Source organism: Mesoplodon mirus, assembly GCF_964341445.2.
Source record: "Mesoplodon mirus genome assembly, chromosome: 6".
NCBI lineage: Eukaryota > Metazoa > Chordata > Mammalia > Artiodactyla > Ziphiidae > Mesoplodon > Mesoplodon mirus.
In genome coordinates this window covers 145,377,587-145,393,479 of record NC_138982.1, presented here as the reverse complement: position 1 = coordinate 145,393,479, position 15,893 = coordinate 145,377,587, and the positions used below count along the sequence as shown (strand labels likewise).

Below are 15,893 nucleotides of genomic sequence, written 5' to 3'. Positions count from 1 at the left end.
AGAAGCAAAGGAAAGCTTTATTCTTTGATCGAAGAACGGAGAGATGGGAGCTTGCTCTGTAGCACAGTGTCTCCCCTGAAAGGCCCAGGGGCGGTGCTGCTTTATAGGGTTCTGGCAAAGGGAGGGGTGGAGTCATTGTGGGTCAGGCGGGTGCAGCACTTCTGCACACGGCTCACCCAGTCTGGCTGTCAGGCAGAGCCGGTTTGCACTGGGAACACTAATCCAACATGTTAGGTGGGAAGCCTCTGCACACGGCCCCCTACAGGCAAGTAAAACTAGAATAAACACAAAAGAGGTTGGACCGTTATCACCTGGATTCCATCTTATTTTTCCGGGGACCCCAGTGGGCTTTGCTGGGGACATTTCCTTTAGGTTGGGGCTCTCTGGGCCCCACAGAGGAACACATCCTCCTGGTGTCCACATCGTCATCCATGCGTGTTTCTGCAGAGGCCAACGGGCTGGGGCCGAAGATGAGTTAGTGGCACGTGAGTGACGTGAGAATGGGGCCAGCTTGTAGGGTCTGGTGAGCTGCAGGCCTCTTTGTTTGGGGGCCTATCACACCAACTCTTCTTTTGGTGTGCTTGGACCCATTTTTGCCATTTGATGGGCCCTTGGTAGCCAGTGTGTTCTAAGGCCCTCCAGGCAAGTTGGGAGTATCCTTGGAAGGCTAGACCATCTCTGGTTTGGGTCAGTTCCTCTGCTGACTAGTTACAAGTTGGAAGGTTATAGTTTTCAGTGGCTCCCACTTGCTAGGGTGTCCTGGCTTGTGGATGAACGGTGGTCCGAGCTCTGTAGGGAGGCATTTGAGTACATCGTTAAGTGAACTGTAGAGGGTACAAGGGGAGGTCAAATTACAGGAGAATTTTGCTTCGGGAGTGGGCATTAGGGCAGCCTCTAGAGGAAGGTCAAGGTTATGTTATTTAGTCCTCCTGTAATCATTAGTGGGGGAGCCTGGGAGAGGGCTGGCAGGGCTGAGTGTATCTTTCCCCAGCTGGGGGTTAGGATGACAGACCCAACACTGCCTTTCACCCCCTGCTGCAGTGGCTTTTGAGAGGTGAGTCAGAGTGTCTGTGTCCCAAGCTCAGTGTGTGGCAACCCCTGGCAGGAAGATGGGAGGAGGAGGAAAACAGGGTCCATCCCAGTTCCTTTCAGGACCACGGGGGTAGTTTACAGGTGACTTATTTGCATCTGAAAATACACAACTATCAACGTATTTATTTTCTACCTTAATACCCAAGAATAGAAGAGGCTCTGATAGACATTATCATATTTACAAAGTAAATGACTCCATCCCAAGATAGCACGTGAGTTTCATAAGCAGACAGAACAGCACACAGCCCCACCAGACTAGCAAGAACCTGCCCGCCATCCATCCTAATAGTGGTCCAGTGACTCGTGGCCGCACCTCTGGTGACCTGCAGGCTGGGGCCTGTGTCCTGGCCCTGGAAGCTGTAGCTACCAAGGGACCGGGGGCCTGGCTGTGCTCTAGGTTGCCCTCACAGTGACCCTTCCCGAGGGGCATTGCAGGATGGAGTCTTCCTCTCAGAGCTGGCCAGCAGGTCTGATGGGTCTCCCTGGAAAGCCTGTCCAGGCCCAGGCCCAGGCCCTCTCCAAGGTCAGAGTCAAGCAGATATCCCCTGCCGGACCCTGTGCAGGGATGATGGGGCTGGCAGCCTAGGCTGGGGCCGTGAGGGCGAACCACCTGCCCTGCTCACCTGTTCCTTGGCACAGAGGTGCCAGCAGGCAGGTGGCCCTGATCCCCCAGCACGACAATCACACCCAGGATACAATACAAACATTTAAAATTCAGAGGTCAGACTTCATACCTACATTGTAGAGATACACGTTATCAAAGCTTTATATTAAAAACATAAAAACTCATACAAAGTTTGAGTCTATACACGTGAGCCCATTCACCTCTCCGCAAGGTGCTTTCAACGGCAGACACTCCTGGGCCCTGGGTGCCAAGCCCGTGATGGGCGGTGCCTCTGTTCCCAGGTGACATGAGCTCCCGGCACTTGGGAGGGACCAGGGACCCGTCAGCTCAGGCACCGACCCCATGGTCGCGTTTGGTTCCTGCAGAAGAGCGAGTCCTGGCGACAGTGCCCTTGCGTCCCGGCTGACCCCCGCGGTGGAGGGCCCACCTTGCCCAACATCCCCACCGAAGCCAGCAGGGCTGCAGGCGGCCAGCTCTACGCCAGCGGCCCGTCTCCAGCCCCAGGTCCGCTCCTGAGCAGGTGCAGACTGCTGTCGTCGTCCTCAGGTGCGTCTGCTTCCTCCTCGCTGCCCGGTGGTTCAGAGGGCCGCTTCAGGCCCCGCTGCTTAGAGACGGCCAGAGCGTACTGCATATTGTAGCGGTTCCAGTCACAGCTGCCGAGGGCACACGGGACTCACGTTAGTAAGACCGACGCTGGGCCCTTCTGTCCCCAGATCAGACAACACAGAGAGCGGCCCTGGCGTGGAACCAACTGGAACCTGCTGGGGACAGTGAAAGCCCCGCCCTGCCCATCAGCCACTCCCGAGATACGTACAGTTTGGAGACGTCGTCCCAGTGGCGCTGGATGCTCTTCTGAAGGAACTGAACTGCCGGCAGCAGCGTCCCCACTCTGGAAAGGAAACGTCCCTCAGCATGGGCGGCCACCACGAGGCCACCCGGACCTGCTCCACGCTTGTAAAAGCCTCCCCTGGTCTGTGCGTCCACACAGACAGCTGATTCAGGGAGCGGGCGGGTCGTACCTGGACTTGAGCTTCTGTCCGTGGACCATAAGCAGTTTCTGAGTCCATATGAGGTAGAATTCTAGATGGCGAGACTCTTCGAAGGATGAAGCTAAAAATTCCAGCACCTTCTCCACATACAAGTCAGGCAAGGAGGAGCTGACGACCTCAACTGGAAGAGAAGGAGGAAAGTCCCAGTCAGCCCACAAAGAACCTGTCAGGAGAGACGCACTCACAGCTCTGCACGTGCAGAGACCCGGCCGCCGCGTGTGGCCACAGGGCCCCCTCGGCCCCGCGGGCCTCCCCAGCCCTGGCCTGGGCTCACTCTCGTCCCAGGGAACCGACTCCAGGGCCTCCTGCATCAGCTTCCTCTCGTTGAGCCGGAAGGCCATGAGGATGGCCCTGGTGAAGTCCCGCTGGCACAGCGCCGCCCGGATCTGCGCAGGCGTGACGCTGGTGTCCAGCTCGAACGGGTCAAAGAGCATCCGGGCGTCCAGGGAGTAGATAAGGAGCCCCTCGGTGGTGGTGGCCGCCCAGCAGCGCCCTGGGAAATTAAGCAGACTTAACAAAGGCTTCCTGAATGTTTATTTCCACTTTTCCCCATTTTTTGAAGAACAGGTACTGAACATGTCCCCGGGGTCCTGAGTGCGACAAGCGGGAGGGAGCCTGGGGGACGCCGGCCCCTTGGGAAGCAGCGCCCCATGAGGGTCAGCCTGCCGCAGCCCCGTCCTGCTCCCTCCCCTGCCGGACACTCCTGGGGCGGCCCGACAGGCACATGGCAGGGCGCTCAGGGCAGGTGCCCACCTCCCTGCTTGGAAGCTGGGCGTGTCTGAAGCCATAGCTTCCATGGCCGTCCACCAGTGGGGACAAAGATGGCCACGTCTCACCCCCAGGGGTCGGTGGTGCCCAGAGCCGGCCAGAGGCTCCATGCCGCCCTCGCCCCGGGAGGGGGCTGACAGGCCCACTGTGCACACCGCAGGCCCGGAAGCCCATCGGGACCAAGCCCACCCCTCCCACATCAATGACCTGATGCCCAGGCGCACCGGTGGGAGAGAAGCGGAGCGAAGTCACCCTGATCTCAGGTTTGAAGTGCCGGGAGCTCATGTCACCTGGGAACAGAGGCACCGCCCGTCACAGGGCAGCACATCCCTCACCACTCGCCCCACAGAGGGAGGCCCGCCCTGCAGAGCCAGCAGGAGCAGCAGCCCCGTGTTGGGGCCTCAGGTGCTGCTTCGTGGGCCCTGCGGGCCTCCGCGGACGAGCCCTCAGGGCGGACGGTCTCTGGGCTCCAGCCTAGCCAGCAGCCGGCTTGTCCATTCCGGAGAAAAGCCCTGCCCGGCCCAGGCTGCGAGGCAGGTGGTTCCAGCCCCTCAGGGCCCTCAGGCCGGGGAGGCTGCCAGCCCGACACTGGGCTTGCCCTGAAGCCCACATGGGGGCAGGCGCAAGGCACAGGGCTGGGCACCGGCCAGATGCCCAGCCACTTGCAGGGAGGACCCCGCGCCCTGGCCACCAGCGCCAGAGTTCCTGGACGTCAATCGCTGCGGCCCCGACGAGAGCAACACCGCCCGCCATCCCCCAGGACAAGCAGGTGGTGAGCAGGGCGGCCTGCTGTGCCCTGGCCAGGGGGACACAAGAGGACCCACTGCTCACCCTTCTTTACGCCCGGCAACGGGATCGTGACCCCGCCCTCCTCCATGGCGTCTTGGTCAATGAGCGCCAGGTTGCCAAACTCTGTCATTTTCCTTCGGTTCAAAAATTCCTAAAGGGCGAAACCCGGACATCTCACCGCAGGAGGTGCAGGGAGGGCGCACTCGTCTGCCCCCCTCCCTCCTGTGCCACCAACACAGGCTGGGGGGCGGCCGGCCCTGCCTGGAACCCCACGGGGCACACGGAGCCTGAGACGGGACAGGGCAGCGCCTCCCCTGGGCTCCCGCAGCCAGCCCCGTGGTGGGCGGATTCTCTAATCCGACAGCCGAACGAAGGGCGCGCGTGACCCTGCGAGGGAGCCGCACGTGGGTGCCGCCTGCTGCCAGCGGCCACAGCCCGTCCTGCTGCACGTCCCCGGGGACGTGACGAGGACAGCCCACCCCGGAACACCCAGGAGGGGCGGGCCCACAGCCGCACGCAGAAGCCCCTCGCCCGGCAGGGGAGCCAGAGCAGGTGAACCCGGGCAGGCGCACCTGTCCAGAGGCACCCCCCCAGGTCCCCGTGGAGCCGGCGCGTGAGCAGGGCCATGGGTGAGGCCAGGCAGCCCCGGGCGTTTGCAGCAGGGACCACACAGGGGTCCCGTGCAGCCCCGGGCCCTGCTCTGCGGCCTTGCAGCGTTCGCTCACCTCCATGGCGTCCAGAGAGAGGTTGCAGGAGATCTCGAACTTCTTCCTGAGAATCTGCTCCTTGACGTGATAGATGCACACAAACCTGGACATCCCTCCCGCCAGGATACTCTGGCCGTCTGCAGAGTAGCACAGAGTGGTGAAGGCCCTGCACAGAGTGGACGCCGACTCAGATGCCACCCAGAAGGCAAACAGCACCCTCCCCAGCATCCTCCAGGGCTCTGGCCTAAACCCTGCAGGGTCAGAACCTTGGCCCAGTCACCAGGCTCCTTCTGGGCAGCACGGCCCCTGGACGAGGGGCAACGCCGCAGCTTCCGAGAGTCAGGACGGCTCCCAGAAGGGCCGCGGGGAGGCGCCCGCCCGCCCCGCTCACGGCAGCACTCACAGGGGCGTCTGCTCGGGCCCGCAGGACCAGAGACCTGGCGTTCACTGCCCCGCTGGCTCACAGGACTCAAGACGGTGGCCTTGGACTGGGCAGAGGATTCTTAGAGACAACACCGAGAGCACAAGTGACCAAGGAAAAAATACACAAGTGGGCCTTTGTCACAATTAAAAACGTGCTTCAAACAACACCTTCAAGAAAGTGGAGATGAGCCACAGGAGGAAGAAGATACTGGCCAAGTGTGTATCTGATGAGGGTCTCATGTCTCAAGTACACAAAGAGCTCTAAAAACTCAGCAATACAGACGGCCCGTTAGAACAGGCAGATGCTCTGCAGAAAACGTTCTCCAAAGCCCACACACAAATGGTCCATCGGACGTGAAAAGACGCTAAGAACATCACTGCTCAGGGAAATGGAAACCAAAACTATGAGGCGCCAGCTCACACCCACCAGAACAGCTGGGATTTTTAAAAACAGGCAGGAAGGAGCATTGCCAATGATGTGGGGACAGCGGAAGCCCCTGCCCTGGGGGGATGTAAACTGTGCAGGCTCCTTGCAAAACAGTCGGGGGGGGGGGGTGTCCTCAAAAGGTGAAACAGAGTCACCAGGGGGCCCGGCAATGACACTGGCAGGGATGCACCCGAGAACTGAAAATGGGCCCCCAGATTCTGGTCCTCGGGGTGGGAGGATGCAGAAACCTGTCCATCCACACGGACCCCGCCAACACCCTGCTCCCTCTGGGAGGGGCCCCCGCTGAGGAGCTCCTGGGCTCCGGGACAGCCCCACCGAGCACTCACTTCCCCTTGGCCGAGTGCTTGGCAGTGATCTTGTCCAGCTCCTTCCTGCCCGTCTTGAGGTCGTGCCTGCCCTCGATGGAGCCAGTCTGCACCGCGTTTTCGGGGTCCCAAAAGGTGATCTGCGAGTTCAGCGTGGCCACAGCCAGCTCAGCACCGTCAGGGCGAAAGGTCACGGCCAGAGCTGAGAAGAGGCGCGGAATTAGGGCCGAGGAAGACCCTGGGCTCCGGCCGATGGGCCACACTGAGCTGCCCTCATCCCGGCACCTTGAGGGCCTGGGGGCCGCAGGACGCGCACAAGGCATAACCGAGCAGGGGCGGCCCAGTGGAGGGCTCTGAGCGGGAGGCGTCACGTGGAGGTCACGGCGGGGCTAGAGACGGACTAGCTGGAGGCGGGGGTGGTACAGAGGCCCCCAGGAGACGCAGGGGGCCAGTGGCTAAAAGCCTGAATCAGAGCCAGGTTGGGTGGCAGGAAGCAGAGACCACCACAGAGACCACGAGCCCTGGGGCCAACGACCGGGTTCCATGAGGGCCAGACACGGGCAGCACAGTCTTCGCTGTGACCCATCAGCTCTGCAGCTTGGCCGGCTGCGCACCAGGACGCTTTGCCCCTGAGCGCAGGCAGTGGGGCTCCAGGACAGGGCCTCAGGCCCAGGAAGCTGCTACAGCAGGGCCCCCGGCTTGCTCCCCTTGGGGAGCCCGATGCCAAGTGACAAAACCAGGCCGCCAACCCTAACAGCCCACGGCGCTCGGAGCCCTGGGTTTATCCAACCATGCGACCGAGACCGGGCCTTCCCCCCGGTGCCCGGCAGCCGCTTACCGTCAGAGGTGAGGGCCAGCGTCTCTGTGGTCCTCCAGCTGTCTGCCATGTCCCAGAGACGCACCGTCCTGTCCCAGGAGGCGCTGGCCAAGACCGACTTCATTGGGTTAAAACACAGACCACTGATGGGCCCCTCGTGGCCGGACAAAACCTACGGCCGTTCAGTAAAGAGCTCTGAGGACGAGAGACACCCAGCGGGCTGCCCCGGCGTGCAGAGGCCGTGGCCGCTGGGCTGCGGTGTGGGCCCGGAAGAGGAGCCCGCCCAGGAGACGCGTGTGAACAGTGCTCCCCGTGCCCGGGATGCGACTCTGCCCCCCGCTCCTCTCGGGTCAGCCAGGCCCCCTCCCCACACCCCAGCCCCTGGCCAAAAGTGCGGCTCCTGGACTCGTGTCCCTTACGTCGAGGAGCCTGCCCGTCTGCATGGACCAGATGAGGATCTCAAAAGAGTCCTGGGCCCCAGCAGAGACGATGTCCCCGCTCGAGTTCACAGCCACACAGGAGAACTGGGTGGGGCGCGGCGACGTGAAGGTGCGGAAGTTGCGGTACCTGCAGGAGGACAGCCCGGTCGGGACGGTCCCAGGGCCACGAGCCTTCGTGGGCCTCACCCCGTGTCTGACCGACGAGCCCAAAACCCTCAGCCTCGTTCTCACAGCCCGGCACACGGGGAGAGGCTGTGGGGCAGGCCTCCCCGCAGGAAGCTCACCTGTGAAGGTCAAAGGCACGCACGGTCCCGTCCATGGAAGAGGTCACGATGACATAGCCAGTGGTGGTGAAGGTCACGCCGGTGACCCCACTCGAGTGCTCCGTGAAAGTGATGAAGCAGAAGCCGCTGAGGGTGTTCCACACCTTGACCTGTGGCGGGTAGCACCCCGGCTCAGGACACCCCACGGGGTGCCCCGCGAGCAAGGACAGGGGGGCAGCCTCCCACATCTGAGAGCGGCTGCTGGCACCATGGACCCCTCAGGCGTGCCCAGAAAACCGAGCCAAAAAGGGGGAAACAGACACCCAAGGCCTCTCCACTCAGACCGGGCAAGTCTGCAAACGGCTTCTCAGGAAGCCAGACGAGGCGGGGTGGGCTCTGGAGCTCCAGGCTGAGCCCCAAGTCAGGGCCTGGCCACGGTGCCGCACCCGCCTCAGCCAGGCCAGCAGGACGGGGGCAGGACCCCGCCGGCTCCCCCTGGCGCCCCGTGCGGCCCACCTTGCTGTCGTCCCCGCCGGTCACAAGGTACTGCCCGTCAGGGGAGTAGGCCAGGGACACCATGCTGTTGAAGTGGCCCTGCTGCTTGAGCACGTAGGATTCGCTCTGCCACTCCCACACCAGCAGCTGGCCCAGGCCTGCAGGGCACACGGGGACTGCTCGTGACACCGCTCGCCCGTCTCGGCCCGAGGCAGGTGCCGTCAGCCTCCGCCTGAACGAGGGGCCCCAGCACGGAGACGCCAGCCTCCCGCGTCGCCCGCCAGAGGCCAAGGCGACAGGCCGGGTGCTGCCGAGGGAGGCCAGAATTCAGGCGGCAACAGGACTCAGGGCTCAGAGGAGCCTTTGTGCAGGAAGCTTCGGCGGCTGCTCCTTCCTAGGGAGGCACCTGGCTGCTGGCCTGGCGCGGCGCCCTGGGGGGAGGCGGTGTGGCCGGCAGGCTTCCCGGAGGAAGAGTCCCACTCCTGTCCTCACAGACCCAGGTACCAACCTGAGCACCCGAAGGCGATCCAGTCCCCAGAGCCGTTGATGGCGATGGACGAGACCCTCTGATCCGAGACACTGCGGAGAAACACGGGGCGCGGTCAGCACAGCAAGGGCCCCCATCCCTTCCCCGGGGTGGCTGTGCGAGTGAGGACAGGGCCAGGTCTCCCCACTAGCAGCACCCACTTCCTCCCCACCCGTTTACTAGACATAGACAATTCACTTCACTGAGCGCATCAGGAAACCCAGAGTTTTCCTGCCCCGCGTTCAAAACCTCGAAGCTGCGTGACCTCGGGAAACCAGTGCTTTTAGTTTTCTCAACGTTCCAAAGATGCAGAAGAAAAATGAGAACAGGAAGTAAAAACAGTGTGATCTACACGTGGAACCAAAGCTCCCTCTGACTGGGGGTGGATGCGGCCGAGGGGACTGCACGTCTGAGATGGGGGCAGGGCAGCAGCGCCCCCAGTCTCTCTAATCCAGGAGAGAGGAAGGCGCAAGTGTCCTGGGAAGCCATCCGTGCGGCTGGCCGGGCCTCTTGGCCACTCCACGGCCCTTGGTCCAGACGGGCACAGCACGGCTTCCACCTTCCCCCGCTGCCCGCCTGTGGACTGAGAGTGCGTGCACATGCACACACACACACACGCATGCACACACGTGACCACACAGAGCAGAGTCGCTGACCTCAGGGAGTGGATGAGGTTGAACTCGGGGAGCTCGTGAAGGTGGAAGATTCCGGAAGCAAAACCAGTGACCAAGAGGTGGACCTTCTTGTGATACGCTGCAGCTGTCAGATGGTTGAAATCTCCTTCTTTATTGAAGAAGTACCTAGCAGGCAGGGACACAAGGACTGTGGGAAGAGGACCAGAGAGCGCGGCTGGCCTCACAGCCCCACCCCGACCCCCGGGCATGCAGAGGGCGCCGCCCCTCCTCCTGAGGACCACCTACTCCTCCGTCCTCACACTCGCAGCTCTGCGCACCCAGCTCCTGACCCTGGTCTGCCTGGGACCGTACTTCCCCAGGTACCCCCCGACTCCTCATCGCCCACCCCCGCCTGGGGCCCCGGGGCAGGAATCACAACGTGGCCCCAGAGGGCGCAAGGCCACCCAGCGCAGGCGGGAGACCTACTTGGCCGCCCGCGAGTACTTCACTTTCCCCTGCTGCTCCTCGGCGGCCGGCGCGGCCTTCCCGTGGACGGTGGTCTCCCTCTCCGCCTCGTCCTCCGCCCCGTCCTCCCTCTGCAGCAGGTCCGCCTTCCAGCCCGTGGGGGCTTTCAGCCTCAGGCCCTCAGGGAGGGTGTCACACTGCCACACGCACAGGGCGCCATCCTGGCTAAGCGTGTACAGCTGCGGAGGGAGACGCGAGAGCCTGGGTCACCCTGACCCCCAGCCCACGGTGCCCAGGCTGCACAGACACCGCCCAAGCCTGCCCCGGCTACCGCGGCCCCAGCATCCCCAGCCTCCCCAGGGAACTGGGAGCAGCCTCAGGGGAGGGCCCAGCGCCCGCTCGAGGCTGTGACCGGGGACGTACGTCCAGGCTGCTGGACTCGAAGAAGCAGCCCACGATGGCATCCTTGTGTCCCCCCAGCGCGTAGTAGATGAGGTTGTCCCACCGCTCGGCCCCAAACACCCACGTGGACATGTCTTTGCTCCCGACCGCAAAGCACCTGGGGGACAGGGGAGTCGCAGCTCAGCCTCGGGCTTGCAGGTGTCAGCCTCCCCGTGGGGTCCCCGGGCACAGGGGAGACGCCCAAGGCTCCAGGCGGGGACACCTCTGGTCTGCTGCATCCACCTGTGCTTCTCCCGGGACCAGGAGCCTCACTGCACGTGTATCACTGTCCCTCCGAACAAAGGAGTCTCCCGGCAGGGGGCAGCCCAGGGGAGCCTGAGAACCGACCACTGAGCCCGTGGGGGGCTGCCTGGGGACCCAGCTCTTCATGCCTCCCTGACCCGCCCTCGATCCCAGGACCTGCGGAAGGACAGGAAGGCTTCGCTATGGGGCGCCCGGTCCTCCCCGCAGACCCACCCCCGAGGAGCCCACCTGCATCTCCCGCGGACGCACTGCACGCCTGGGGGCTGCGTGACCCGCACTGTGGCCAACCACGTGAGAACAGCCCACCTGGTGCATGAAGTGGCAGCCACCAGCAGCCTTCCCTCCCCCTCCCGGCGCACAGAACCCAGGGCAGCGGAGACACATCCAGCCCCTCTCAGGGACAGCTGGGCCAGAGCACGGGCCCGGCAGCCAGGCTGGGTGACGCCCACCAGCTCTCCTCCTGCCCACAGCTGCCCCGGAAGCTGGGCCACCGCACGCTGGCTTATCGCGGTCCTCATCCAGGGCTGCGCTCTGCTCTGGTTTCCGGTGACAAGGGCCAGACAAACCTGACTCAGACCCAGGAGCCAGGCCTGCGCCCTGTGCCACACGAGGCTCGTGAGAGACCATTTGAAAACAAGACGGGGATGCGACAAGTCACCCCGAGTTCCCCAACAAGGTGCTGTTTACAGGTTCCCCTCGGGCCCCTCCTATGCCCAGCCCCACCCCAACCAGGCCTCACCGGGAGTCGTCTGTCCAGTCAATGCACGTGGTCTCATCGTACGGCCCGAAGTAGGTTTTGTCCAGAACAAACGCGTTGAATTCCCGCTTCCTCCCAGGGGCGTGGTACATCTGAGCAAGGTTGCCTTTGGTGACAACAAATTTCCTGCCGCAGAAACGGGTGCCATCAACATCCAACGCCAGTGAGGGCCCCAAGCCCAGCTCAGAGCTCCGGAGAGGGCCGATCTCCTGCTCCGAGGCCAGCCCTACAGGCGGCAAACCTGGAGCCCTAACCCTGCCTCTCACGGGCCCTGAGTCCCCCCTTCTCTGGGCGGACAGTCAGGAAGAAGTGGACAGACCCCAGGCCCTGCCACACCTCTGCCCCGGAGCAGAGACCCTTCAGGTTCTCCCGCCGGCCCAGGGGGTGGTCACCAAGGCCAGACCAAGCTCAGACAGCCCCGGGTGGAACCGAACGCAAGACACAGACAGGCCCTGTGACAGGACCCGGGCGCGGCCCCTGCCCAGGACGGCTTCTCCGGGGTCTCTGAGGGTGGACGTGGGGCGGGGCTCACCACTGACTGCTGTAGCCGCCCCTTTCATGGCACAGCCAGCCAGCGTGGGCGTGAGCAGCCGGGAACAGCCCCCCTTCCCACAGCCCTGGAGCCCAGAGCAGGCCCAGGACTCGCCACGTGCTCCTCCCAGCGGGGTCAAGGCCGCGGGTCGGTGCCGCTCAGCACAGGGGCTCCTCCATGACCCGCTGTCTGGGGGCACAGCTTCCCTGGAGACAGTTTTGGACAGGAACCTGCAGGACCTGCCACTCGAGGTGTGAGCACCAGCCCCGGGGGAGGAGAGGAGGGGCCTGTGCAGCCGGGATCCAGAGGGGGACCCAGAGGGGCACGGGCTCGGGGACTGCCTGTGGCCGCCGCGGTGATGTCTGAGCCCACCAGGCGCGAGGGAGCCTGCAGCTCCACAGCTCCCGCCCCGCCCGCAGGGGCGTACCTGCCATCGGGGGAGAAGGAGACGCTGTGCACAGCGCCCTTGAAGTGGAAGCGGTGCAGCACGGCCCTGCAGACCAGGCTGGCGAGCAGCGCGTCGCCCCCTGCGGGAAGGGAGAGCAGAGGGAGGCCCCGCACGCCACACGCAGGCGTCAGGTCGTGAGGCCCAGCCCCGCGGGGCCGGCGGCACACGGCCAGGGAGGACACCCCGCGTGCCCGCCCGAGGCCCACCAGGGCCGCAGACACGGAAGCAGCCAAGGGGACCATGCGGGCCTGGACCCCCAGGGGTCTTAGTGTCAGCCTCGGGTCAGCTGGACGCCCGCCCGGCAGTCACCACCCCATGCCATTGCCACCTCTCGGCCGAGGGCGGTTACCTTCATCGACAATGATGGCAAGGCGGCCGTCCGGGGACAGCCCCACACACTTGATGTTGTACCGAGTGGCCAGAGGCAGAGTGTCGGACTTGTTGCTGGGAGACAAAAAAAACAGAGCTGAGCTGCTGCTCTTGGGTCACCAGGCGGGGGTGGGGGACCGGGCCAGCCTGGACCAGCAGCACCCACCCTGCACCTGTCTCCCCGCCCCTCCAGGCCTGCCAGAGCCCCGGACTCCTCAACCGCCCCTCCCTTGAGAGGGAGAAGAAATAAGACAACATCCTGGAGGAAATTTCGCTAAGCATGTAAAAACCTTAAAAGTGGGTTTCGAGCGTGTCAATTTTGCTTCCAGGACCTCATCCTGAGAGGACCCTGGAAACATATAGTCAGGAAACCAGAAACAAGCCAGCTGTCCAACGGGAGGGTGAGCTCAGGGACAGCATGCCCGGTAAAGCTTTTTGCAGAAATGCAAAAACACAGAAAAATGGAAAGCTAAGTAAAAACAAACAACCACCGGATTACATTCTAATTTTGTTATTATATAGTGCCACCCTGTGGTCATTCCTCTAGACAGCACCGTCACTATCGACACCAGTGATGACCCCGCCAGCAGCTGGCCCTGGGTGCGCCCTGCACTTCAGGAAACAACTCACAGGCAAGGCAAGTACTACGGCCCCATCTTACAGACTCGGAAACGGAGGCCTGCAGAGACCCAGGCAGCCTGTGCAACAGGAGGGTCTCGCCCAGGCCACACATGTCTGCAAAGGGGTGACAGCCTCCCCCCGAGAAGACAGAAATGGAGCCACGTGCTTGCTCAGCAGGAGACAGAGTGAACCTGAGCACACAGAGCTGGTCCCGGCCGGACGGCAGTCCAGGGCGGCTCCCACGCCCCAGGCGCCCCCTCCCAAACGTTTCAGCCAAGCGACACGCAGCTACTACGCTGAAGGGAACATCAACAACCTCATTACATGGGGTTCAGCTGAGGGACGAGAAGGAAGAAACCAGGATCCCTACTGCCAGTCCCACTGCTGACCCGTCGGCACTATGTAAATCCCGTAGCCCCCTACCAGGGGGCTGTCTCCATCGCCTGTTTAACAGTAACAGGTGTGCTATTAAAAAGAGAGGTTGAGGAAAACACTGTTTTTACCTGCCAACTACAGTGATCACAGCTGTTAACGTCATTTCAGTGAACTTACTTTTTTAGGTCAAACACAGTGACTCTGTTTCCCACGGGACTGATAACTGAATTTCCATCACACGTAAAATTCAAGTTTCCACACCGATAGACTGTCCCCAGCAAATTTGAAAACTGAAAAGAAAACAAAGCTGTCTTAACACAAAGAAAACACAACTCCGGGAAAGGGCTAAGCGAGGCCTCCGATGGCGCAGAGACCCCCGCAGGCTCCCTGATCATTCCTGGGGTCCCGCTAGCCACCCCCCACCCCCCGGGACACTTCCTGGGCACCTACAAGGCCAGGAGGCCCTGAGCAAGAGAGAGGAAGAAGTGAGCCCAGTCCCCAGGGGCCCTGAGCTCCCGCTGGGGTGGGTAAGGGGCACGGTGAGCGCGGGGAAGCGTCCAGACAGGGTGTCTGCCGGGTGGAGGACAGGACAGGACCCACGTTGCAGGAAGAGAACAGCTGTGACAATGGAACAGCGTCCCAAGTGCATCCTGGGTTCAAGGCTTCCTGAACAGGGTAATCTGCTGCAGCCCATCCATTCAATCATTCATTCAACCATCAGCCGCCCTCAGGTTCCACGTCGGGCAGGCGGGTGATGGAGAGAGAGCTGTGCCTGCAAGGGCGCCGTGCTGCCCAGACAGCCAACACCGTCGGCGGAAGAGGAACTTCAGAGGGTGGTCAGGGAAGGACCCTCAGAGGGGCCACCTGAGCTGGAACCCAGATGACAAGGAGCATCTGCAGCTGCAGGCGGGCAGGGCCCTGGGAACCCCAAGGAGGCCACAAGGAGAGCCCGGTCAGCCCATGTTTTAAGCAGAGGTGAACCATGATCGATCCCCTTTTTCGAAGGTGACGCTAAGTGACCCGGGGAGCCAGAGGAGATGCAGGGAGTCGGTGAGCCTTTGGTGCCATTCCGCACAGAAGGCAATGGTGTCGGAACTGGGGAGATGACCCAAGGAATAGAGAGCGTGGATGAAATCAGGCCCGAGAGGAGCTGGTCAGCAGGAGGTTTGGGTCACAGTGGGGAAGCAGCCTGAGCGGGAAGACCAGGTTGGGTGGGGGGCAGCGTGGGTGTGGGGTGCAGCTGCTGGAGGCCCGCGCTGTGGCCAGGGCCAGACCAAGGCTGTAAGGAGCTGGGACCCGACGGAGGGGGGAAAGGCCGGAGGCGGCGGCCCTGCGGAGGAACAGCCTTCAGGGGAGTGGCAGCAGCGAGCGGGGCCGCGCAAACGCCCAGAGTTCCAAACCAGCGGGTGGCCCGCTGTGCCAAGGGTCCCGAGACGTGGGGAGGATGCAGAAGCGCTCCAGGGGGCTCGGCGCCTGTCCCCCCTCCCTGTGTCCCCGCGTCCTCCCCACGTCGCGCGCTGCGGGCTCTGGGAACCAGGACTTCCGTCCGGGCTGGTTTTCGCTGCCCTCTCGGAGCTCAGCCGGACCCTCCCGCAGCGCTCCTGCTCCTCCCGCCCACGTCCGCCGCTCGGTCCCAGTCCAGGGCGCTGCGGCCCCTCGCCCGGCCTGTCTCAGGCTGCACGGTGAGGGACCGACCGGTGCTGCCGGACCCAGCCCGCCCAGGCCCGGCTCCCTGGCCCCGAAGGAGCAGTCTCGAGCAGCGGCCCCACCGGGACCCCGGGCTAAGGACCCCACACCATCCCCGGCCCGCGCTCACCCGGTACGCGAACTTCATCGCGGCCGCCACACGTGCGTTGCTTGCAGCCTCTGCGCCCCGCCTCCCGGCCCGCAGTAAAGCACTTCCGGGGCAGGAGAGCGGTCCCGCACCAACGCACCACAGCGCCCCCACGGGGCCCGGAAGAGCTGCGCCGCCGGAGGCTGGGCCCCAGCCCGCCGGCCCCGCCCCCGAGGCGTGGCCCCGCCGCCCCCCTACCCCCGAGGCGTGGGTTTCTGCCCGCCCGCACCGCCCACCGCAGTCCAGGCTTGGATCTTCACGGGCTTGGGCCGGGCCTTGACGAGCCATTCGGGCACCAAGGAGGGTGAGAAGGTCCAACCCCACGCTTATCCGTTGGAAAGATCTCGATTATGAAGTGGGGACCAAAACAACGAGACTGAATAAACTGAAAACCTTTTCCAAAGAAAATAAATTGTATTAGCGATG

The 15,893-nt window shown here is 63.3% G+C and overlaps 1 protein-coding gene across 2 annotated transcripts; it reads right to left on the bottom strand.

Annotated features, from left to right (window-relative positions):
- Window positions 1-32: 32 nt before the first annotated feature.
- Window positions 33-15,788, bottom strand: PWP2 (PWP2 small subunit processome component). Of its 2 annotated transcripts, XR_014294355.1 has the most exons (22): window positions 15,450-15,788; window positions 13,811-13,923; window positions 12,618-12,712; window positions 12,248-12,347; window positions 11,271-11,414; window positions 10,250-10,385; window positions 9,848-10,065; window positions 9,404-9,547; window positions 8,730-8,800; window positions 8,243-8,379; window positions 7,748-7,896; window positions 7,443-7,590; window positions 7,045-7,195; window positions 6,228-6,408; window positions 5,049-5,196; window positions 4,366-4,474; window positions 3,759-3,824; window positions 3,041-3,259; window positions 2,737-2,887; window positions 2,532-2,606; window positions 1,716-2,370; window positions 33-789 (listed from the first exon to the last, which is right to left on the bottom strand). XR_014294355.1 is itself a non-coding variant. In XM_082624669.1 (21 exons), exons 1-21 carry the CDS (start codon window positions 15,753-15,755, stop codon window positions 2,193-2,195), a joined length of 3,039 nt encoding a protein of 1,012 aa, XP_082480795.1. In that variant the 5' UTR covers window positions 15,756-15,788; the 3' UTR covers window positions 810-2,192. The 2 variants fall into 2 exon arrangements, 1 of the variants encoding a protein (XP_082480795.1); XM_082624669.1 differs by lacking the exon at window positions 33-789 and having other exon boundaries at window positions 810-2,370.
- Window positions 15,789-15,893: the final 105 nt, after the last annotated feature.

Excerpts from the sequence above, each read along its gene's own strand:
- PWP2 (XM_082624669.1), bottom strand. The coding sequence starts at position 15,755 with ATGGCTCGTCAAGGCCCGGCCCAAGCCCGTGAAGATCCAAGCCTGGAC. Across the intron at positions 7,591-7,747 it reads CGTGCCTTTGACCTTCACAG|GTACCGCAACTTCCGCACCT; the intron begins GTGAGCTTCCTG and ends GTCCTCCTGCAG. Across the intron at positions 4,475-5,048 it reads TCTCTCTGGACGCCATGGAG|GAATTTTTGAACCGAAGGAA; the intron begins GTGAGCGAACGC and ends TTCGCCCTTTAG.